The 25,650-nt window shown below is 42.1% G+C and overlaps 1 protein-coding gene across 2 annotated transcripts in view; it reads left to right on the top strand.

Annotated features, from left to right (window-relative positions):
- Positions 1-17,747: 17,747 nt before the first annotated feature.
- Positions 17,748-25,650, top strand: part of NID1 (nidogen 1) — a 43,033-nt gene continuing 35,130 nt past the window's right edge. For both annotated transcript variants that reach the window (XM_027453766.3, XM_027453765.3), the window contains exons 1-4: positions 17,748-18,020; positions 22,230-22,529; positions 23,659-23,888; positions 24,481-24,905. In XM_027453766.3, coding sequence (XP_027309567.2) covers positions 17,787-18,020; positions 22,230-22,529; positions 23,659-23,888; positions 24,481-24,905 — 1,189 coding nt within the window. In that variant the 5' untranslated portion in view covers positions 17,748-17,786. The remainder of the gene's footprint in view (positions 18,021-22,229; positions 22,530-23,658; positions 23,889-24,480; positions 24,906-25,650) is intronic.

The following is a 25,650-nucleotide window of genomic DNA, read 5'->3' as shown; positions in this document are numbered from 1 at the left end:
CAGCTGATGAACAGTGGGAGTATTAGGACTTAGAGAAAAGGTAAAGATCCTGTGGATTTCATGTTGATTTAATTCACCTGAATTTGCCACAACACTTAAAAGTCTTCTTTCTTATTCTGTGTCCCACAGGAATACCAGCCCACATCTTTGCAGTTCATCGACTTCATTTTTTTCCCTAGTTCTGGCTAAATAACTACTTGGAAAGGCAAATTCCTCCGAAGCCTTTAGTAGTGTGGCTATTAGGCTGGGTAAATTTAACTGTTTTGCGTAAGCACACACCTTCTGTGTCTAATACTAAGGTCACTGCAATTTGGTGCACAGCATGACAAGATACCAGCTTTCCTGATGAGAGAAGGTGGCCAGGATGCTGAAAAGAATGAACATTCCTTTGTAACAGGTTCAGGAATCTGATTTAACTCCAGGGTAGGTACCTCAGCTAGTGCCTGCTCAACACAATGGATGAATTAACCAGGAAATCCTGAAAATGTAATTTATCATTTGTCCCTGGATTCCAAAAACCTGGCATTGGAAGCTTTTTTGAATGCTACTGCATTGCAGAGCATGATTACTTAGGTTTGGAAAATGCTGCTGATGGGATACTTCCGTCCTTCGCTCATTGTGGGCTTATCTCCAAGTCATGGCCTACGTCACCGCCTTTGGGATCCAGCATTTCTGTGCCATTCAACATTTAGCAACTCTGACAAAAAGCAAATAGAGGGCTGGGAACCGGTGCTCTCAAGGGAAAAAATGTCCTTTCATTGTTGAGCTTTCTCCATGCTGGGGCATGCTAGATATCGTTATTAATCCTGACACAGACCTCATATTCAAAACATGTCTAAATAAAGCCCTCACAATAAATCAGGATTTATTATTCTAATCTCATTTAGGTCATATAGTGGCGTACAACAGTACAAATGTAGGGCCCTAACCTATAATCCTTAAGGCAGCCAAAGCTTCCACTGGCTTCAAATAAAGTAAAGCCTATGCATTACCAAAGGTAGGACTTCACCCTCACACACTAAACAGAGTAATAAAAGTAGCTCAAAAGAAAAAAGTGGTTTGATAACTTCAGTCAATACTTGACCAGAAGAAATTTTCTAGAATTAAATGTTACTCAGTGGAAGACGGAAGCAGACAGATTCTGTGAACCAGAAATATGAGAACTTCTGAGCTTCTGAGTCTGTTTCATTTTGAAGTTTTGGCTCTATTAGTTATAAACTGATTTCAGGCTCTTCTGCAGACTTCCCCATTGCACAATGTGCAATAAGAGCAGATCCAAGCTTGAAGATGCGGTCTGCATTCCAGACTTGAAAGAAGTCTTGAAAACCCTGAAATTTCTGTCCATGTTGCACGTTCCTCGGAGCTTAAAAGAAGACTCAGCAATCTGCAGATCTGAGATTATAAATCACTGAAAAGAATTTCTTGCTTTTCACTTTTTAAATAGGTCTTTATGGTCTTCAGCTTCCTGGATGCCTTGATAACTCAAACAGATACTTTAAATCAACGTTAGCTCAAGTAGTATATATCCTCCTCTCTGCTGGCCTTCACTGCTTCCTCTGCCTTCGGGTTTATCCCATTCTGTGCACCCTTTCCCACCCCCACAGGAAAAAACCCTTACAAGAGGAACTAAAGCAGCTGAGTATCTCTTCAGTGGGAATCCCCTTAGATATTTCAGTCAGCTGGGTATGAGCTGACTGGAAAAGGGACTGTATGTACACTGAAAAAAGAGGGAGGTGGATTGAGTGCTAAGGATCACTTGCTCCAGTGTCTGCCGTTTTGTATCATCTACCACGCATCTTGGCAGGGAATGTTTCTTCTCTTCATAGGAACCTTGAGAAGGAAAGCCCATTTAAACAGGGATGGTTTCAGCCACAACCAGTAAAGGAAATTAATTTATTTTCTTTCCTTGGCTTCTAATACTCTGACAATATGAAGCATCTGTCTCACAGCTAATAAAGACCCACATTAGAGATCACCTGCTTCAGCCCTGATTATCTCGTAGTTCAAACAGCTGAAGTCCAGCTGTGGAAAAAAAGGTCCTGAATCTTGCTGAATGTGTGCAGGAGAAACTGTTCAGCTGTAGCACTGGCCTTGGAATAGTGATGAAGACTTTCTTGTTGATGAGAGGCCTGCAGAACTCCAGTCTGGCCTTTCTGGGATATAAAAATATATATTTTTTTATACATGTATAGGGCAGGAAGGGGCAACCAGTCTGTCTGGAAGCAAGGATTGTGTCTGGGGTTTCAAGGTGATGTAGCTCTGTAGAGAACTCCTGAACTACAGGTCAAGCCTACTGCTCAGGGATGGATTCCTGAAGGATGAGGTTTCTGTGACTACCAGTGAATCTGTTCTTAAGACATCTACAAGAACCTGAGAGACCAATGTAACTTCAAAGCTAAGACCAAAGAGTTAACAAACCTTCACAACAAATGTGCATTCAACATCTAACACAGAGGACTTGGCCAACAGCACCCCTCCTTCTCCATATGCATGTATGTTTTGTGTGCTGTATTGCGTGTTTGTAGGTAGGCATTCGTGCTATTGCCGTCCTGCCACCAGCTGGCTTACCCAGGCCACTGGCCATTTGCTCTTCAGGGGCTTCAATGCAGAGGAATGGAGGAGAGCTAGGGTGATGTGAGGAGGGCTCCTACAGCCCCCCGGCCAAACTGTGCCATCACCCTCTCCATCAGCGGGAAGGTGAAGGCAGCCTAGGACCCCTCAGCTTGGGCCACCAGCTGAGCTTCCATTTGCCACTGCCTCCCCCTGCCCACCCGCTCAGGGAGAAGCCTCAGGTGCAGGGCCGTGTGTGGGGAAGCTGGAGACATGAAGGGGCTGAAGGGGAGCAGTGAGCACACAGCGAGCGGACTCCTCTTTGCTACCGCCACCGAAATGGCGGCGCCGCCCGGGCACCGCCGCGGCACCATGGCGCCTCCCAGCGAGACAGGGCGGCGTGGGCCGGGCTGCGGGCTCTGCTCGAGGCTGGGCAGCGCTCCGTGAGAGGAAGACGAGGAACACCAGCGGCGAATCGATGGCTTTAAATTCCTCTCGTGTTTATTTATTTTATTTTTTTATCTGTGCTCAGGCACTGCGTGGCAAGCGTCACAGCTTGGGCTGAAAAATGACGGCAGAGCCCGAACCCCGTGGGCTCTCCTCACCCTCCTTAGCAGCCGGGCTGACCAGAAAGAGATCACAGTTTTCTTCTTTCATCTGGCTTTGCGTGTCTCGAGAACATCTGTTCTTTTTATTATTATTTTGTATTGCCTGTGAAGATGTCTGTTTTCTGCATAAAATTCTCCTGGAGGAGACAGAAGATGTTACACAGCTTCATGTCCTGAAGCTCGCTGCGTTCAGACGGGCAGCTTCCTGTTAGACCGGCAGCTTTTCCAGATTTACTTTTTGTTGCAAAGCAGTGATCAAAATAACCCCCTTTTTTGTACTTTTTACTTCTAAAGGAATTTATGTGTTCATAAACTGTGACTCGGGCAGAAATTGAACTGTATCTCATCCTCCTTAACATCATTAAAATATGTGAAAAATAGTCACCAGTAGCTTATTTAACAAAATGTTTCTTTTGTTTGGGGAAAAGGTCAAGAATATATCGTATGTTTCTAAATTGAACTACTTCTGCTTTTAACACAGTAAAAAGAAAAGAGGAGCACTTCATGAGTTTAACGATTGTGCAGACTGTTTATGTTTGTTTATACTGCGACAGAGCTTTGAATGCATTAAACTTCAAATGCCCCAGCTGGAAAATTTGGCTTAGTGGATGGAACAGAGCAGAGGACTGTAGAAGTGTGGAAAGAGAGAATAGTGAAAGAAAGATAAAAGGAGACTTTGAACAAATAGAGCTGCAGATGTTACTGCAGGAACAACATCAAAGAAAAACTCTGCTTGAAGAAAGTACTATGCAGATCCCTTAACTTTGGGGAGCTTTTGACCATGAGCCAGCACTGTACCCTCATGGCCAAGAGGGCCAATGGGATCCTGGCATGCATTAAAAGGAGTGTGGCCAGCAGGTCAAGGGAGGTGATCCTCCCCCTCTACTCTGCCCTGGTCAGGCCTCACCTGGAGTACTGTGTCCAGTTCTGGGCTCCCCGGTACAAAAAAGACAGGGATCTCCTGGAAAGAGTCCAAAGATGATATGGGGCCTGGAGCATCTTCCTTATGAGGAAAGGCTGAGAGACCTGGGTCTGTTCAGCCTGGAGAAAATAAGACTAAGAGGGGATCTCATCAATGTGTATAAATACCCAAGCTGTGGGAGACAGAGGGATTTGGCCAACCTCTTTTCAGTGGTTTGTGAGGACAGGACAAGGGGCAATGGCCACAAGATAGAGTCCAGGCAGTTCTGCACCAACGTGGGAAAGAACTTTTTCACGGTGAGGGTGACAGAGCACTGGAGCTGCCCAGGGAGGTTGTGGAGTCTCCTTCTCTGGAGATACTCAAGGTCTGTCTGGACGCCTACCATGGCAGCCTGCTCTAAGGAACCTGCTTTGGCAGGGGGTTGGACTCGATGATCTTTCGAGGTCCCTTCCAACCCCTTCAATTGTGTGATTCTGTAGTTTCCCCAAAAACTCTCATAAGCAAGTTGCTTGAAGATACCAACACAGTAACAACTTTGTCTTTTTCACTTCTTTTAATAAGCCTGTGTCCACATAAGATTATTATATTAAATAAGCATCTTTACAGAACAATAATAAGGTAACTTCAAAATTTAGGAAAGATTGTAATTAAGGTTGTCACTGCAAACTTAATTTGAACCCCTTTGCAAGTGTTTTTTTTTTTGTTTTTTTTTTTTTTAGCAACTCATTCCCCCAGGCTCCTCACTTCCTTCAGAGGACAGAGTGGAGAGTGCAATAAGTGTTCTGGGTTGTTTCAAATTGATGTGGCTGTTTGTAGGGTGTAAAATACATGAGAATTGGGGTTTGGTGAAATAAGGGCTCGCATAAGGGCACATCAGGTCTTTGTAACTACAGGCTGTTTGGGATTCTTGGCCTGAGCATCATCAAGAGGATTTTCGTAAGCACAGGATGAAGAGAGCTGGTGAGCTTTGCAGAGGGTAGAAGCTGTCCAGTGCTACATACATGCTGTGAAAGGAGAAAGGACAGAATGATTGAACAGCTGGGATGGAGGGCAGGGAGTAGGTATTTACCCTGGACGTACTTCTGTCACCTCCAGCTGTGCCGGTTGTAGTTTATTTTGGAGCAAAATCCAGTATAATACAAGGGCAGATTTCCAATCCTCTTATAGAATGGACAGCATGCAGTAAGAAGGCATCAATCATTTTTGCTGTTAAAACATTTTAAGAGATGTGTTCCTGTATGCAGCTGTGTTTCCTCTTAACTATGCCATGCAGAGGATGTTTCATCACAACTTCTATTTTTTGTTTTATTTTTCATGTTTTGATGGCTCAGATTAAAAAAAGAAAAGGACTAAATCTCAGGTAAATGTAGTACGGCCATTTGATAAATGAATAGAAAAATATATTTAAATATATATATATATATATAAATACCTTAATGAAAGAAACTGAGCAGCCAAATTTAATTCTGATGAATCTGTATGAAACATTTTGAGATATGCATCCCCTTGTTCACTAATTTAAATGAGAGAAATGCATTAAAGAGTCCTTTGTCAGTGGGATAATTGACAAAGCTAGAATCAAAAGTGACTTTAGCTAACTGATACAGCTTGCTGGGATAGTCATATTGGACTGCTTGTCTGCAGTTGTTCCACAGGTTGCTGACATCAGATGTGTATTACATATGTCATGCTAAGTATTGATTTTTTGAGAAGAAAATACATATTTAATATGTAGTCAGATCAGGAACTAGTTTAGGTAGACAATTGTTTTTGAAATGGACCTTTTGTTTATCTTCTGACTAGTATCCTCTTTGGAAGACAAACACCTTTACACCTAAAAGAAGCTCAGAGCATGGAATGATATGTATCAAAGAAGAACCTAGTGACATCTTTTCACATCCTTGCTACTACATTTTTTCCAAACTTGGCAATATATGTAGGCTTGGGTAGGCATTTACTATTACATAGCTCTCCTGATACACAAAGCACAAAGGTTTCCTGACTTGTTTTTTTTCCATATCTGCATGTGTCTTTATTATAGTGTACCACCAGATATTGCTACACAAAATCAAGTTTTTAGATCAGTAATTCAGTGAGATCAGCACAGAAGAAACAAATTATAATGTGCTTAATTATCGAGAGTCACTAATTACTTCTGGATAAAATTAAAGGAAAATTATGCAAACTGTCATGCATCCTGTCTTCTTTGTGTGCAGTGAGGAGAGAAGTCGCTTAGGTTGTTCTGGTTTTGTTTGAATTTTACACATATCTATTGGTCAGAAAACTTGGAAAAAGGAAAAAAAAAAAAGATGATAATACCTGTAATTTAAGTTTTCATTACAATCTCCCAAATAAAGTTGGTACTGTAATTAAAGCTCTAGTTAACATTCACCTGTTTGGGAAATTTACCTTTTCATATATGGAAGCAGAATCTGTACTGTAATTATGTGCTCATTCTGTGCTTGAGCTTTCACATCGCTGCTCCTGCCTTTAAATGATGTATGCGTATAGTGACTGGAGGCAGCTGCAGCCGCTTACAAAGGAAATGAGTGATTGCTGTGTTTAGTAAAAAGCTATACATCTCTAGATTTAACACAAGAGGTCTAGCAGCAGCTCCCAGCATCCTGTTTACTGCAGGTGCCTTTATGGCAGGGACCAGCTGAGGGTGCTGCTGCTACTTCTCTGTCCTGCAGCGTGCTGAAAAGGAGCTGAGAGCAGCGCTGTGCTGGGACAAAAGGTGTGCTGGTGTAGTTTTGCCTTTCTCCTTCCACCATATCCTTGCAAACTCCTACCCACCACAGCGTCGACAGCCTGCCAAGTAACTAACTGGTGGTAGTGAGCACCATCTCCAGCCTGAAAGACTGGCTCTGATAGCTGCGGTGCCATGGAGCAGGAAGGGAACATCTCTCTTGGTTGTGAGCGTGGAGCTGAGCTAAGTAACCATGGTCCTGCTGCCGTAGTGTGTTGCCAGCTCTCTTGTTAGCTCCTTGCTGCGAGGTAGCCTCAATGCTGGCCTGGTGACGGAAAGTGTGGCCGTGGGCTCAGACAGGGGGTGCTTAGTGCCACCAAAAGATTCTGCAAAATGACAATGGGAAGATAAGTGAGTCAGCCACCTGCTGCAGGGCTTGCCGGGGCAGCATAGAAGGTATCTCGTGTAATGTACAAGGAAGTTCAGGCAGTCCTGGAGGTCTTTATGGAGGACTGGGGCCAGGATGCAGCTGCTATGCATAACAAATACTGTGACAAGATGGGGTCTGTGCTCTCAAGCACCAAGCCTGCGCCCTGTACAGATTTGGATAAGCTTATCCCAACAAGCTGAGCATCTGTGTCTAGTACATGGGGCCATTGAGAAAGAATTTGCAGTATCAAAAAGCTGCGTGGTAGGAGTCAGTTGTTTGTCTCACTTTCAAAGTATGGCTTGAAACTATAGCAGAGAGGTTTTCATTGACCACTGGACTCAGTCTGTTATGCTAGCAGTTTGCATTTGTCTGAGCCCTGTTTCTGTTTCGAAGCATCTCTGTAGAGCTACACAACAGGGGGTTACCTCCTTTAGCATAAGCGTTGGCTGCATAGATGCATCTTTTGTGGGGAGCTTTTGCTTCCCTTGTGGTAGCTGTAGCTGCTTGACTGCTTTCAAGCAATCCCAGTGCTAACTTTGAAAAACCACCTTTTGGAGAGTGCAAGGCATACGGTGTTAAAAGTATCATATATGGGTAGCCTGTGTGTATTGAATAGCATGTGCTTGGAGCATTTTTTGGATGACTTCACAGATGTTGGACCTCTGTCAGGGAAAAACCTTCTGAGCCCTCAGCATCTGCTTAACTGTGTCTTCAGTTTGCCAGATATCCTAAAGAAAAACCCTGCGATGCCAGGAACCGTTTAACACTCACAGAATGGTGTCTGAAGACAGAAGGAAATTAAACGAAATTATATGATTTGCTCTTTGGACCAGCACCAGTGCCTGTCTTGTGCCTAGGGAGCCAAGGATGCCTGTTCTCCTTTTTCAAACATCCGTGCTTACTACTGAGTAGCAGCATTCCTTGCATCATGCCCAGCAACACTCATTTTGAGAATTCACTCTTCTTAGCTGAACTTTACTGGAGATAAGTGAGATCTTCAGTCAAAGGAGAGATTTATTTATTTATTTATTTGTTTGTTTGTTTATTTATTTATTTATTTATTAATTTTTGTGCAGGGTGTGAAGACCAGCAGGACCAGCAAACCTTGGGTTTCATTTTGTAGGACTGGGAGCATATGTATTGTTTAGGAGCACTCCACTTCTTGCTTGTTTGTCTGCAGGATTGGATAGCCCGTGTTTTTTATTTCTGCTTGCTGTTAGTATGGAATCAGCCTTCTTAAAGTGAACGACATAATATGCATGCACAAACCCCGGCGATATCAGGTTTTATCTTTGTATCCTCTGACTCAAAAGGCTCAGGTTCTCTTTCTCTTTCCCACCTTCCTACTCCATCCTCATTTGACTCCTCTTCGAAATCCATTCTGTCCCTACCCTGGTTTGTTCCTTCTCAATTGAAAACAGACATCCTCCTCAAAGTAAGGAGTGAGGTTGCTGAGGCCAGTGGAAGTCCAGCAGGCTTCTTCTCAGCTCCGGGTCTGGCTCCAGCACAACTAGCAGCAGCTGAAAGCAGCTGGTTCACATACTGGGAGTAACAGCTCAGCTACTCTCCTGAAGCAATGCATGAGACAGCTGGTTATGTCTGGTACCAGAGGGGAAAAACACGTTCTGTAAAAATGGGCTATTTGGAAATGGCAAACGTCCTGTCCTTAGATGAGGCTGAAAAAATCAGTGGGATTTCAGTTTAGGTCAGGAACTGAGAAAACTGTATAGCATGCTGTAGGAAATGTTCAAAAATCTTAGTAACCAGAAAAAGTTATCAGAGTAAGTGGCAGTGAAATAATAAGGGTAATGTACCTAGATTCTTCTATATGTGTAATACATACGTTGCTAAATATAAGCCCCAAGTTTGTAAATGCTCAAGCAGGAGTTCTTCCAAGTTTTTGAGAACACTTAGATGTATGAAGTGTGTAGGGCATGCTGGCAAGTATGTGAAAATGAGCATTAGCAAACAAGACAACAAGGTTAATTTTGGTCATAGTTTGCCATGTAAAATGGGCATGGAGGCTTTACAGGTGAGGTAAGAACTCTCCTGAGTTCTTCAGGAGAGAATTGTTCCTAGCAGAAGTTTGTCTTTAGTCTAATGCTGCATCTTTGTACTTTGCTGTCTTTGGACAGATGGGTATTTGAAAAATACTGCGCTGTCAGGGGTGATTTGCTGCTGCTGTTGTGTTAAATCAGCCTGTTTGTTTTACGTTACTCTGAAGCATATTTCCTGTTTTCAAAGTTAGGTCACAATTAATGGAAATCAGAAACAGCTTGTAGATATTTAAGACCAACCTTTTAATTCCTCCACTACATAACATGGAAACTATTGCAAAAACTTTGTGTCTTTCTGTGCTTGCTGAACTGTAATTTATCAGCCATATACCCTTCTAGTAAGGCTGAACATGTCAGCCAGCAACCCAATTCTTCATTACATATTCAACTTAAAAAAAAATGACTCTAAATTTTACTTGTGATATTTTATTTTATTTTTTGTCCATTTCTGCCATGTGGTAGCCCCTTGAATATCTGAAGTTGGTGAGCTTTCCAGAAGCTCCTGAGCATTAAGAATAACGACAGAGTTCCACTCTCTGGATACCCACAGAGACCATTATTAGTTAAAATTGGCATTTGCCTTGAGAAGAAACACAATCTGCTCTGCTTCAGAAAGCTGCTTGTGGTTGTCAGGAAATCTCTGCTAAGTTTCCAGCCTGTCTTCTGATTTGCCAGGTGGACAAGCTGTATTCCTTTGGTGCTTTCATTTTTCTGTCTATGAAGTGGAATAATAATGTTTCTTAAGTCAGCAGGAGAGGTTTTGAGACTTGACACAGTAGTATGTAGTAATGAGGAGTGCTGTCAGGACCGTGATTGCTGGATGAAAACCTGCTTTGTACTTTAGTGCTGCTGCAGGGAATAAGCTGCAAAAAATACTTACATTTTGGATGGGGCAAAGTCCTGTGCTGTGTACGTAAATGACTGAATTGTATTCACTAACATGGAAGAAGCAGAGGGCAGCAGATTTCCCTCAGGAAGAACACAATGCACTTGTTTGTTCAAAGGCTGTGGCTCGTTCTGCACAACTTAGAATCCCTGCTCAGATGATGAAAATGTAAATACCAGTACATCCACAGAAATCAGTTATTTTATTAAAATCTATGTCTACTGTAATACACATTTCTTCCACGTTGTTTGTTTCCAATAATTGTGTTTCCAAATATTTTCACAATGTTTAAGCTCTGTCCACACGGCTCTCTCAATGGCAGTCTCGTGTTGTATTTAATGGCTCTAGAGATGGGTGGGATTGATGGACTGGTTCATCATTTTAAGAGACAAGTGCATTAAACTCATTTGATGCGTTTACAAAAATCGTATTTAATGAGTAACTAGAGAATTAAGAACCAGATATAGATCATTTTATTTCAGGTAATACTTTTTCCGTCCTAAGTCACTTCCTTTAGTTTAGTGATTTCACTTGTAACTAAAAACTACCCATGCTGGCAAAAGTGGGGTTTGAAAGATCTGTGACGCTGGAAAACATTCACATATTTTTCATGCAGGAAGTTTGAGAGAATCGTAAAAGATTTTGCAATTAAAGGGAAACAGGCATGAGTTTCTCTGAGAAAGAACTCGAGGAATGAGAACTGGTCAATGAGCCATAAAGCGGGTCAGCCCTAAGATCCCAAAAGGTTAATCAAAGCCTGTTCTGGAAAAAGACAAGGAAGGAAACTAAGAGGAACATACTGGTACAGAGTTGAAGGCTCTTGTGGAGAGTAGGTGAAGGAGGAGGATGTTACGGTAGGTTCAGAGAGCTCACAGGGTGTTAAAAAGGAGAGAAGACAAGACAAAAATTGCTTAGATAGAAGTCCAGTCCTGAGCAACAAAACCAATTAATTACTTGAAAAATGTCTTGGTAACCTTTTCTTTTGCAAGTATAGTTTTTTGTTTGTTTGTTTGTTTGTTTTTCTTATTGTAAGAGTATTGCTGCCCCTAGAAAAACTTAAAATATGCCTCTGAGAAGGAGGCTCCAGATACACAGGTACATCTATAGTGCTAAATGAGAGGGGACCAGGATCTCTCTTAGCACTGGGTCTGAGTATCCAAACTGCTTGAATGTTAGCTGATTTCCTGCCTGCTCCCAGTGGCTCTTTCCCAGACAAAGCACAGGAGCAGCCTGCAGACAGTTTGCTCCAAGGACCAGCCTCAAAAGGCAGTCATACACAAGCCAAGACCAGGCTTTGTTCTTGGCCCTAAGCAATCTTCCAAAGCTTTGCAGTTTCAAATACCTGCACATCCCCTCATGTGGCATACCCTCAGTTTTGTGCTGTAACTAAACCACTTGCGTATAATCGTTCTCTTTATCTTTGACAGTGTGTACTGGAAAAAATATATACATTTGTTGTTTCCTAGGACTACAGTAACTCAGCAGAGCTCACAGGCCAAATGCTAAGCAGTGTGGACACAGCCACTGAGAACTCAGGGTTAACAGTCTGGACACAATCCAGCCCTTGCTATGTGGCCTTAGGGATCACACCCTGTCTTTCTTTTAATTGGGAGCATAGACTACACACAGGGGCTGTTCTCAGCAGCCTCTTGCAGAGGAAAAAAAAAAAAAAAAAAAAAAGCTCCCGCTTTTGCTCCTATCCTGTCACTCCTCCTCCGATGAATAAGTTATTGCATCAACCCTAGTGCTTGCACATACTGCCTCTTTTCCCAGGGGCAACGTGATTGTTCCTGTGCAGAGCTGCTTTAGCACAGATCCTCATGTTTTATTGTTGCTCTGTGACAAAGCTAGTGGTACATCCTAGGCTGAACACTCAACTTTGTTTGGGAAGAAATGAGTGGGCCACTGTTTATATTAGTCTGCAGATTCCAAGCAAACAGCAATGTAAGTCCTTAGGTCAGCTGCAATTCATGGAATTACTCCTGGTTTTTGGATCTGGACTGTTTCAGGCCAGAGGATAATTCACAGGCTTTATGCTGTTTAAAAAAAAAAAAAAAAAAAAAAAAGAGAGAGAGAGAGAGGGAGAGACAAACACTCTTTCAGTATTACAGATGTGTGGCATACTACAGCCTACTCTAGGCATTACGTCCAACTGATTTTAAACATTTTATCTACAAGCATAAAAACTAGGCTTTCAGGTTAAAAATGCGTAGTAAATTCTTGAACTTACAAGCAACCTCATTTGAAGAAATGTTAATCCCTAGTGTTCAGTCTGGCCAAGCATGGGCTTAATTAGGGAACTTTTGTTCTTCATCTATGCAGGGCTTTCACAACTATTCTACATGTAAAGATGAACCACAATCTAATTTTAATTAATAAGAATAGGTGCTAACTTTAATATTTTTTCCCTTCTCCAGTCCTGTTGTAAAAAACAGTGGTGAAAACAATTGGCCTCTGCTGCACCACAGTGTCATTTACCTGTTGTGAAAGTTGGTTTCTCTGTTTTATTCACAGCTACTCAAGGTAATATGCTCTCCTTGGTGAGTTTCACTGGCTTATGCAATGGATTCCACTCTTCAAAAAATCAGTTTCCAAAATAAGTCCTTTTCCTTCTACAAGATACCATCTGATCATGCTAGGGAAAAATTTATTAAGTGTCCTCGTTAACCTGCCATGGCTGTTTAGACTCACCTGAGAAATCATGTACTTTTTTTTTTTTCTAATTTTAATTGTTATAAATTGTGTTTTCTCAGAGGCAGAGGGTCTAGGCATGGCCAGGCTCCATGAGGCTGGATGCTATACAGACACAATGAGCAGGGTGTGAGATAATAGTTTGGCTGTCACGGGGAACTCTGTGCCAGAGTTTCAGACTTTATTAGCCCTTTTCAGTGTTCATGGAAAAGTTAAGGCTGAGCTTCTATACTAATCATTTGTAATTGAATTTCTAGCTACCACTAGCCCTCTCTTTCCTTCTTGATAGTCATCTAGAGGCTTTGCTGCAGGGACTCAGTGCAACACCTTTTTTGTATCCCACGTACAACCGAAATTCGCATTCACTGCACTGAAATTCTGGATGCCCCAGGAAAACAGAAAGCAAAATTTAGCAATGCTAAATTGGTTTGGGTGCGTGTTTAATCTTAAGTGGTGGTTTAGCAAGAAATGCATTAAATGCAACCTCATCACCAGGCTACAGGATGTATTTTCCCCATGTTTGCTCTCTCTGCTCTGAAGTCTGACACAATAAAATGTAAGTGAGGCAGAGGAGCTATGTCTTAAGTCTCAGAGTAGACAGGAGACAAAGGATACCTTTTCCATATCTGTCTTCCTGTCCCAGTCAAATTGCTTTTCCATATTCTATTCCCATTGTTTAAAAACAATGTTCCTTTATATTGTAATCATTTATCTACTTATTTATTTCACATATATGAGGAATGGGTCATACCTTTTGTCTTCCCATCTCCTATGTGGTTTTAAAAGTTTGAAGTCAGTTCTTAGTGTCTGTCTGGAGACTTTTGTTGCACAAAGCTAAAACTTTTAGATAGCAACAAAATAGTAAGACTTGGAATCGTTAGTGCTGTGCTCAACATTTATATAGAAGACCAGCTATGTACCTGCTTTCCCCATTCCAACTCTATTACGACAAAGAAGTTGTAGTATTTTTCCTGGATGAGAAACTCCATTCTTGAGAGACTTAAAGCTATAGGCTGTAAGAAGGATTTTTTGATAAAACACCAAAACCAAAATGATAAAGAGTGTCATATTTTTCACGTGGTACATGACAGATGGGAGAATTGTGAGGCTGTTATTTTTACATAGCTAATTTCTGTGACGGTGGTATTTTTCTGTTCCATTTTCCATCTTGTTTTTCCTAGGCTGTAGACTGGGATTAAGGGAAGTGTTCCTGCATCTGTGTTAGTAACACCTCTGCGTAACTTCCTCTGTGGTAGTTTGTTTCTGTCCCTTTTTGATACAGCTATCAGTTCTAAGACTAATAAGACATACAAGTGGAAGGAGGTAACCCTAGAAGTGTAAGGAGTCTCCCCAAACAGTGGACTCAGGAAGTAGCTGGGAGCTATTTCTTCTCCCTTGCTTTGCCCCTGCTGCAGGCAGTTCCCGGTGTTACTGCTTATAGTAACACCGTTACTATAGTTACACCATTATATCCCAGCAGTCTCTTTCTTCTGTAATGATCAGGTCACTGTTGCACATCCCCATTGCTGCCCAGCTGTTCTCCAGCACAGGATATGAATTCCCAAGGAAGTTGTACTTCTCTTGCTCTGTAAGATCTCCACATGAGAGAAACAAGGCAGTTCACAATCTTTTGTACCCTGCACTGATGCAGAGGGCCTGCCATGTTCATCTCTTCTCAAGATCGTCTAACACTGCTTCAAAACCAGTCTCCTTCTGTAGAGAGTTCTGCTGCAAAATATCCTATTTGGAAATTGTTCCTAAATCTTGTGACCTCCGTAATGATACAGGCTCATTTAGAGGGAAACTCTTAATGTTCCACTCTACTGAACAACAAACATTAAGTGCCAGGATGGAGTGATTTAAATTCATGATGCTCACTCCACGATCTTCCTGCAAGCTTTGCCTTTGCTTGTGACCTTCTGATTCCCATGACCTTCTCTCTCAAAAAATGTTCCTTCTCAGCAGACCTCGGTCCTCTTCTTTCCTGTCATTATCCCAAATGCTCAGTTCTTCCCAGCTTATTACCACATGGTTACTCTCTCTTTTGATGATCCATCTGCTGGAATGCTTCCTCATCTTTGGACAGTTGAGGGTCATCATGAGCAGCCCAGGTCACCACTTTCCTTCTTCCAACCAAGCCAGCAAGGGGGACCCTCCAGCTCCCCTTTTCTATTCAAGAAAGTGAGGAGAAGGTTGGGATTGTCAGGAGAATCACACAAAAACCATATCTGCAGTCCTCTTTTCTACATCTCCTCATGCGTAGGCAGTGAAAATATTCAAATATACATGTGTGCATACCTGTGAGCTATTTCAGTACCATATCAACATAAAAACTCAAGGGAAAAATCAGAGAGGCTATCTTGTCCCAGGATCAAATACAGAATTATTCCTTACTGTAATCCAATCAATCTGGAGATAGGACTATTTAAAGCTTTCTGTCATTCTGCTTCTACTATGTGTAATCTCTGATTTTTCCAAAAATGGACCCCATGGTAAGGAAACATTTTCTGCTATTTGGTTTTGTGGTGTCTTTTGGTCATTTTAATCCTTGGTTGTCTGTATTCCTTAAACACACTGATCCAATTCCTCCCTCTGGTTGGTAGCACCCTTCAGATACTTGAATGGAAGATGCTTCATATCTTTGATGGCAGATGGAAATCAAATCTCCTCCCCGTAATCATTTAGGCATGTGCACAGTTCAGCTCTTTAATAATGCTTTGTATGCTGCTCCCTCTGGTCCTCTGATCTTTTTAAATGTCTCGGTCAGAGTTCTCTCCCGTAGTGCACTTTTCGTGAGATCTCTGATCTTGCAAGCAGTCTCTGGAAAAGCAGTGTCATCACCTCCCTGTAGAAAAGGTCACTTATGTCCCAGTAACTCAGTAAAACCTGCTGCTGTCTTGTACTTGATCTCTGGGGGCCACATTGCTTTGTAAACTGTTGCCATGTCTGGTTTGTTATCCATTGAAAAGGCAATGTTCTTGGCATTTAATATTTGGAAGATTTTGCATGGTGATATCCTGGAGATAACTGATATTATGACAGTTTGCCTCGGAATATATTTCTTCCCATTTAAAATCTTACGAAAGTATTTTGCATTCTACATTCTGCTTGGCATTAGAAATTAGCATCTCCCAAATAATTACAACATTTGTAAACATGCTTCTCCACCCCTTTTTCAGGTCATTATTGAAGATGCTAGGAAAGACAGCTTAAATAAAATATTTTTTGGTCTGAGAACTAACAGTTCTCATTACTCACCACTGTGGGAGCAACATACAAGGTAAACTTGTTCAACAGAAACACCACAATCCTCTTAACCCCAAAACAGACTAAACAATCACAATGTCCTGACTCATGGACAGAGGATTTACCATAACATTGCTATTACTCTGTTTTAAATATCCAGATGTATACGTTTAACTCTCCAGACTTCAAATCAATTTCAGATTTACTACAAGAAGATTCTGGCTTCCCAGTGATCCTCATATTCCAAATTCTGGATGTAGTACTAGGAAATCATAGAGATCTGGCAGGAAAATGTTATCCTCAGATTTTTTTTTCATATACACGTATATGCTTTTATCTTTCTCTGGCTCAGGTTGACTTTCGTGTCAAAGAATGTGGCTATGGAAAACTTCAAGCTTAACAGAAATGACATTTTTATGTTGTGAGTGTATATATGGGGGTGTTTTATGGTTTGATTTAGGTTTTCTCTTTGTTGTGGAGCTGTGTTCCACAAACACATCTTGTCCTTACCTTCTGTAGGCTTGGAAGTAGTCTTATGCTGAATAGAGGAGGTTAGAAAGAAAGGGTGGTTTTTGGTGAAGGCATTCCATCATGTTTGAGTGTGCACACTTAACATGGGCAAGGAGCTGTTGCTGTTACTGGTTACTGTTTAATGGGCTGTGAAAATATGGGGAGAAGGTGCAGGTGAAAGTACAAAGTGAGCTGGGTTGTGTGGAGGGAGGGCTTCTCTTCCCAGACCTCCAGGCTACGTGTGTCTCAGTGGCTGCTTTTGCTGAAATGTAGAAATCAGGTGGACAGGGTTGCTAACGATAATAATGTTCGTTACATACCCAAATGTATTTCTACCTTTTAGGAAGGCATGGTTATAGCACTTCGCCAAGTGTCTTGTGCTCTTGTAACTCACCAAATGCGAACGGTACTTTCTTACCAAAAACGGGTGAAATCGGATGAGACTGACTGGGGAAAAGGAGAGAACTGGAAGGAGCAGGTGTTTAGAGACAAGTAAGAAGTCATGTAAAAGGCATGTGAGTAGGGTTTCAGCTGCCTCCCCTCAGGCGATTCTCTGCTATAGGCATTCCGTAGAAATAGCACAGCATACGCTTCTCTGGACAAGATTTAACGATTTAAAGATTTAATTTGAATTAATTATTAACAATTCAATTCAAATTACTTAATTTGAATTAATGATTAAAGTTTTAACTTGAAGATTTAAAGATTTAATTAAAGATTTAAAACACTTGTGTTTTCTATAAATGTCTTTGCCTGGAACCCTTAGGAAAAAATATGAAATTTATCCATTCTTCAGCTGATTCTGGGTGTTTCCTGCTGGCAGGACGAGGCAGAGAAGTAGGAAGGTGTACTCGGGCTGTTTGCTGCTCTGCACATAGATTCCTATGCACCTCATCCTCAGCGAAGTTCCTTTTCCAGGCTGCTCCGTGGGGTTTACTTCACAGCCGGTGACGCTCTGGCGTTGACAGGATGACTTCACGAAAGACCTTTGGGCGTATTTTTGGGTTATCATCACCATTTCCCCCTGCCGATAACCCCCCGCCGTCGAGCAGCCCCCACACAGCGCTCCCTCCGTCCCCCCTCACACCGCTTCTCCCCGCCTCAGCCCTCAGCCCGCCCCCTGCCCCCGCCCCGCCCGCTGCCCGCGCTTATAGCGGCGGGGCCGCGCCGCCACAGCCTCCCTCACAGCCGCCAGCCATGGGTCCTGCACCGCCCTGCGCGCTGCTGGCCCTGGCCGCGGCCATGGCGCTGCCCACCCCGCTCCTTCTCGCCCCAGCCCCGCAGCCCCAGCCCCGTGCCGAGCCGCTGCTGCTGCCTCACGGCCCGGGGCACGGCGACGCGGCGCTGCAGCACGGCGACGACTCGCGCTCGGCGGCGCTGGAGCTGAGGCGGGCGCTGCGCTTCTATGGGGCGGCCGTGCGCGCCCTACACGTGAGTGCGGGGTGCGGGGGGAGCCCGGCGGCGGGGTGTGGAGTTTTAGGGTGCAGCCCAGCTCGCTGGGCACAGAAATTGACGTGCTGAAGGGGTGGCTGCTGGGGCGCATCTCCGCGGAGCTGCTTGGGAAGCTTCGCACCTGGCGGTGCCTTTCGGGCTGCGGCTGCAGGTGTGCGGTGTGGCTCCCCCGTGCTGGGGAGCGCCGCAGCCGTGCTCCTTGTCCTCAATGTCCCTACCTATTGAAGTCCCGAAATCCCAGCAGAAAGTCAAAATTCTGAGGGATGTCTACGTGTGAAGAGGCAGGCAGAGATAATTCCCCTGTAGGTGAATTAGCCCAGCCGTCAGTTTGAGCCTTTCGGTCATTGTCTTGTCTTGTGCCTGGTCACTGATTAGCCAGCCCAAGTCAGAAATGCCCTTTTAGAGGCACAGACAGAGCCTTGCCAGATAGCGGGCTGTGTGTCCTGGCACTGAGGGGCGAGATAGCGAGTAACGTGCCCGATAAGGGACGGAGGGGGACAGTAGGTTGGGTAGCACCACGAGGTTTCTCAAGCTTAATGCTCTCATTACTGGCCCGTGCCATAAAACCACAGTGATTTGAGGCTAGTGCTTGTCTTGGAAAATGTAGAGGCACTTCCAGAATCAATCCTAGGGCTTCTTCAAGCCTGGTTAGCAAGGAAGGCAATTCTCAGATTGGCCAAGTCTGGTAATAAATGGTGTTTGATATCAGTCTACCTAATACCAAGAGGTTTTTGTGTTGCATTTAGTCTGTCACAAGGATTGTGAAACAGAAGCATGGCACAAAGTGTATGGGAACAAAGTATATGCATTAAAGGAATGTACTGAGCAGTCTTAAATGCACCTTCACAAGGTACCCATTTATTGTACGTTGGCAGGGAGTCCGTACAAGCTCTGATGTTATTTGGTAAGCAAAATTTACTCAGATATATAGTGGATAGTAAATATTGCCAAGCTTTTAAATTAACACATGGTATCAAAATATATTACGTATATGCAGTACATAAAATAATTTCTGCATCAGATTTTGAGTTGTTGTGATGAAATATGTATTTCCATAAAGTTCATCAGGAGTATGGAACAAGCTTATTCTAATTTCTGAGCACGTGATTTTTGCAAGTTTCATCAGTCAGTTGAAAAATCATGTGGGTTTTTCCTCTCTTTTTCCAGTAGTTGGGAAGCTGCGTTGTTTGAATTAGGTCTACTTATGAAAGAGAAGGCAAGGACTCTTGAGGAACGATTCTTTATTATCAAATTGTCATAAAATCCCTAGCAACATAACTTTTTCTTTTCATAGCTAGGAGAGAGAACTCTAATTTAATACAAATTCAAACATTAGACCGTCACATACAATAACCTTCTGAAGACATTTCAAGGAAAATAAGGTGTTTTCCTATGCAAGGTTTATAACGCTGGAACCTCTCAGTAGCCTATACTGATCTATTTGTTTTAGTGACCCTGCTATGAAGACTTTTTCAGTTTACACTAGAGCTTGCTGATGTGGAAAAGTTAGAGGAGTGGAGACATCTTCATTTGGGGGAAGGATCAGAGTCTGTTAACTCAGGATAGGTGCAATTTAACTGGTAACGATTAGCATACTAAATTAATAATCTTTCATCTTTATATTAGAAAACTGTGCCATTATAGGTCAACAGGCACTTACACAAATAAATTCAGTTGTTAAACTCTTTTTTTCTTCAGAAATATTCACGTCCTTAAAATGCCTAGCAACTGGCCAGGGGGAAAAAATACTTCATTTGCCTGTAAGTTTGACTTGTATTATCCTTTTTTTTTTCTGTCAGTAGAAGCACTTAGTTACTTTTTAGCTCCTTCTCCTCACTTACTTTTTCAAGATAGGACCATAACAGAGTGTGTGTGACTTGTTCTGTGACAGACCATGAATGTATGTTAACTATGTGTGTAATCCAGAAGTTGGATATGCTAAAAATACATCCGTGTTAGTTCCTGTCAATTTAAATAGAATTATACCCTAAAAGGAAAGATGTACAGTACAGTTGATCTTTAGACAACACCCACCTGATGCTTTTCTCCTTTTCCTTTCCCATTTGACAGGAACGATGCTTTAATGAAACCCAGTTTACTCTCAATTACTTCTCTGTATTTTGGGGTTCATGCTTTAAGCTGCCAGTGTGAGATTAAAAGGAACAGGGTAAAGTTAAATCATGATACTTGCTATCCGTGTACATATAAATGTATTATTAAATCTGAAAACGAAAAGCATTTTTAGTAATAATGTATGTTCTTTCTCTACACTAAAATCTCTTACAAAGTGCTCAGTTGGTGTATTTATTTTCACTTAATAGCTCGCAAATGTTTTCTTGGTGATAGAGTACTAGCAACCAAACAGTTCCTTAACATTTATAACCAAACCGTCTCATAAACTACAAACATAGAATGAAGATGGCTGGCATTTCTGCATCCCCTTAATTAAATTACTTGTCGCATTAAAGTCTTAGCAAGATATAAAATGAATAGTCAGATGCACATCCCTAATGGATGAAAAGACAGAGACCAAATGTTAGGTCATTTCTTCTAGCCGCTACTTTGTTCTGTAATATTACCTAGTCCTGATCGTGTTTTCTCACATTGGTATTTTAATCTTTGCCATACATGGGGGACCATGCAGGCTTAAAGTCTGCACACACCAAATCTGACAGAGTGTGGAATTTGTTTGAAATATTTTGAATGCAAGTCATCTCTCACAGGATGATTTAGAGTGGGAGTAGGAACGCTTGTGTGCAAAAGCCATAAGCAAGAAGGAAAAGAAATACTTTGACTTGATGCTAAATTCGTACTTCAAACATGCAAAAATGTTTTAGCAAGCAGATTAGACTGGGAGTTTCATTCTGGAGGAGAAATTAAACTAGGGGAGAGACTGGGTAGGGTTTGGCCCTATGTCCCAGTACAAAAACTAGGGAGCATAAAATGAAGTGGGGAGCCAGACTGAAAACAAACAAAAACAGGAGAGACCTCAGGGTATGAGTCAGGGATTGCTTTTTAAAGGATTTTGCGTATGCTTAAAGTTTAGAGATGTCATAGGGAAGACTTAACAAACACTTGAAGGAGATCCACTGAGGATGAGTAAACAGTCAAACCACAGGGAACAGGGAATCCCTTGAGCTGCACGTGGATGGAGGCTGGCTGGAGAACAGTGGGCTTTGTGTTCTGCTGAACCCAAAGGTGTTGTAATGCAGGTACAGCGGGGGGCACAGCCTGCTGGGCTAGATGGCCCTGAGGTCTGGGTCGCTGTGGCCATCTGCACATTCTTCCAAGTCTTCATAAAGATCGTGTAACACTGTGGATGTCTTGACCATGTGAGAACATCCAGTGGTGGCTTCTTCTTCTTGGACATGTAGGAATCCCTGCAAGTGAGGTAAAGCTGCGAGAGGCAGCTGGTGTAGTTTCAAGGCTTGTGGTGCCAATTTTGGGACCTCTGCCTGTTTGTGAGCCATCAGCATGTGAGGTAGCAGCCATGGGGTCAGAAGTGTCTGGCTGCCTGCAGGCAGTCTGGTGTGCCCTCTTGCTGGGGAGCCTTGGAAATTTCCACTTGGAAATGCGTGGCTGATTGATACAGGGCCATACAGGTCTGGAAGCAGGGCCAGAGGCAGAGGTGGTTGCCTGCAAGTCATCACCTCACTGACTAGCTACATCTTGCTGAGCTAGTAGATATGCATCCAGGTAAGAATCTAGCTCACTGCTTAACCAAAAAACTAACAGTTGGCTTCATCTTTACCATGCCTGGTAATGCTATTGTAAAACTGCTCTGTGAGAATGACAGCTAAAAAGGAGATGAGCTTTTGGTCATCAGCGAGGGTCTGCACACAGTGCACAACAGGTTCATGGTGGTGTTGCGCTGGGTTTTGGTCTGAGAAAGACTTGGGAACTTGTGAAATGTGGTGGATGTGGATGTCTGTGTTAGAAGAGGCAATAAGGATCTGAAATGTAAATGGACAAAATCTTTTTTTCTAGAGAGAAAAGGTTGGTCAATCTGTAAAGTAGACTTGTTTTTTTAAAAAGGAAGCTTGCAAAATTTAATTGCTTTACAAATACAAGGCTGACTTCTGACCATTTATTTTAGAAATGGAATGAAAATATTGTGATCTAGAGCACATAAATGCGGGAGACAGGCGTACGAACAGTATTCATCTTAAAATTTCTACTTCTTATTAGGTTGCCACTAATGGGATTATCGCAGTGAATGAACCTTCAAATGAGGAAAAATATCTTGGTCAATTCCCTGTCAGTTTTGGGGCTATTGCTCCGTTTATGGCAGATCTGGATACAACAGATGGACGTGGAAATGTGTACTACAGAGAAGATTCATCCTCAGAGGTCTTGAAACTTGCATCAGACTATATCAAAAGGGGGTTTCCTGAGACCACTTTCGAACCCAGCAGTGTTGTTATTGTTACCTGGAAGCTCGTGGCTCCTTACCAGGGACCTGGAGAAGATCCTTCTTTGGAAGAAAAGGTGAATGTTAATCAGAGCTTTGAGCCAAATTGGACACATGTTCAGTTGATGTGTAACACCATAACCTGTTGTTTTGAAGGCTCAAATTCCTTGTATTTCTTTGTTGAAAAGGCTGTAGCAAAATAGGAGTTTCCACATTTTTTTCCTGTTTTTTATAGTATTTTATTAATTCAGAGGAAAATGCTTGAATCTTAATAGCTGATTTCTTTGCATTCCCTGATGTTCCCATACCAAATGCTAAGTGTGATGCGATAACTGAAATAGTTGCATATGTACTGCCCTCCACCTGTGGAATACAATCCATTTGGCTTGAATTGTTCAACAGACTGTTAAGGCAGTTTGATATCAAACTATCTAAAATCTGATAAGGACTAATAAGAACTTCAAACTGTGAATCCAGTTCTCCACAAGGAGAGTTGACCTTGCATTAACAAAAAGCCCATACTTTGTAGCAAGTGTTGAATGAAGTAGCAGTTAAAAGTTACTTTTTGTATGATTTGCAATCCATTTCCCTTTCCTTTTTGCTTTTTAAGTCCTGTTAGATACTATCTTAAGATTTCTGGTGTTTGTACCTTCATGCGCTGTAATTATCCTAATTGATGAGCCTGTTCACGATGTATGAAGTTGAGAACATTACCACAACTTAGCAGGTCATCTTTTATCAAAGATGAATTTTTTGCACCTAGCTTGACACAGCCATTGTTCTCACAGTAATGATTCTGCACTGGTGTATCAATGAATAGCTGATGTCTGAGGTACTGTATGAATGGTTCCTACAGTGTGTAGGAGTGTTCCTGCAGCAACATGCAAGTTCAACTCTTCTTTAAATATTCTGTTTACAAATATACTCATGCCACTTTACTACATCTTTTTATTTAGTCTAGCCCATTGCCTTTTATTTTAAGGAGACAGCTACTTCCTTAATGATTTAACTTCCCTCTTTCTGTTTAATATTTATGCATGCTAAATGTAAAACTGCCTGAACAAAATATAAGTTTGCGTAATATTGATTTTTTTCCTCGTAGTACATGATGCATTTATTATGTGTTATGGAAATTCAGATTTTGACTTTGTATTTAAAAAGAAAAAAGTCATTCTACTGCCTGTTTTATTTTTTTTTTCCACACAGAGAAACACATTCCAGGCTGTTTTAGCCTCATCCGATTCCAGTTCCTATGCTATTTTCCTTTACCCAGAAGACAGTTTGCAGTTCTACAGTACATACTCCAAGAATGATGATGGGAAGATTCCTGCTATGGTTGGCTTTAGTCAAGCCTCCACAAACTACTACTTCTGGGAAAAGGCGGGATCCTACAATATCATCGCTAATGATGAAGACAGCATTAGAAACTTGCACAAGTATGCTTTTTTTAAAGTTATCAAGAAAACCTCCGGGATTTCCATGTTTTTTCTTAATTGTAGCATGAGTCAATGAGAAATAAGTTCCGTTTAGCCATTGCTTATAAAATTGCAAAGTCTGCCACTGATAAATATTCATTCTCTTGAAGAATATAGGGACAGTGGTGTAATTTTCAAAAGGTCATGGAGTTCCGTTGTCACTGCTAGGGACTGCTTTTTACTTAGCTCTTCTGAAGATAGGACCACTTAAGACTAACTCTTTATACTCTTTCATGGGCGGTCTCTTTGGGGGAGTTAAAAAAAAAAAAAAAAAGGTGAACAAGAAGGAAAGGGAGTAGGTTAGAAAGTTCTAACAAGTGTTAGCAAGACGTTTGTGACTCAAATATGTCCTTCTGTTTCCACCTCTTTGGAGTCAAGAAGAGAGCTCTGAGTGTGGAGAAAAAAATGCTATCTAAACTGACAGTGAAATTTGATAATGTAATTCAACAGTTTGTCTTGATATTTCTTAGTGAAGTATTACATTTTGTGTAGCATAAAAATACCACAACTTGCACTTGACCATTCTGATTTGGCATACACTTCTCTTTGATAGAAGCAGCAATGCTGGGAAGAAAGGAGTCTGGGTTTTTGAGATTGGTAGCTCGTCTGACAGTATTGTGCCTGCCAAGATCAGCAATGTTCTGGAGAGCCTAGAGTCCAGTGAACAAGACCAGGAGATGACATCAAAACCATTTATGTCAGACTATGGCTCCACTGAAATAAGACAACAGTATGTCACCAGCAGTATGGACAGTATAGAAGAGGATCAGCACGTGACTTATAGCGTTCCTCAGTTAGCTGCAGAAGACTTTGTAACTTCATACCAAGATGTAACAGGAACACCTTCAACTGAGTCTTTCTACAGTCATCAAGATCTCCCAACAGCAAAAGCTCCACCTCGCCAGTTCCCGGCCCAGCAGTTCCCCCCACAGGAACCCCAGGTCATAGATGTGGAAGAATTTGATGAAACTGGTATCGGTAAGGTCTTCTGTACAGCTTGGTTCCTGCTAAGTTGGATAGGCTGCTGGATAGGCTTCAGAAAATCTGGGCACTTTAAAGAAGCTTGCATTACTTGTTGAGGCAGTTAACCCTGGATGTCACCTCAGAATCAAATCCTGCCAGTCTAGTGAGCTAATCCTGCGGCCAGGCTCACAGGAGAGCAAGTTTACAGTGCCTGTGGAACTGGAATCTCTCCTAAGGAGAGCTTCCCGTAAGGCTAGTGGTATTCCTAAGGTTGACACATAATTTGCGGAACTGATTTCTCCATGTCTTTTGGCCAGGACTATTGTTAAAGGTATGAGCTGAATTTATTAGCTGCATTAAGCGGCTGTTCCTGGTAAAGATCTTATGGGTTCTATTGAAACCTGGTTGTGTTTTTTTTTCCTTTCCTGGGTGTGTTACTTGAATACAGGTGATTTAATAAAGGCTGGGAATTTTACTGCTGTAAAAATCATTGGCTAAAAATATTGGCTCAAGTTTTACAAGGCTAGTATTTGCAATTCTAACTTCTAAGGAGTTGTTTATAGAAAGTTCAAAACAGTGTGACTGACTACCCAGATCTTGTTTCAAGAAGCAGATGTGAGCATTTCTCTGTGAAATAATGGGTTCAACCAACTGGGATTAGTGTGTGTGTGGTGCGTGCTCCTAGGTATTGTACTGATATTTTGTTCTGAGGTTGGAAAGGTTTGCTTTTCCTGTGGTTTGGAAGCAATGGCAGGTAAAA

Source organism: Anas platyrhynchos, chromosome 3, assembly GCF_047663525.1.
Source record: "Anas platyrhynchos isolate ZD024472 breed Pekin duck chromosome 3, IASCAAS_PekinDuck_T2T, whole genome shotgun sequence".
NCBI lineage: Eukaryota > Metazoa > Chordata > Aves > Anseriformes > Anatidae > Anas > Anas platyrhynchos.
The sequence above is the reverse complement of the archived record's forward strand: the minus strand, read 5'-3'. Positions and strand labels throughout refer to the sequence as shown.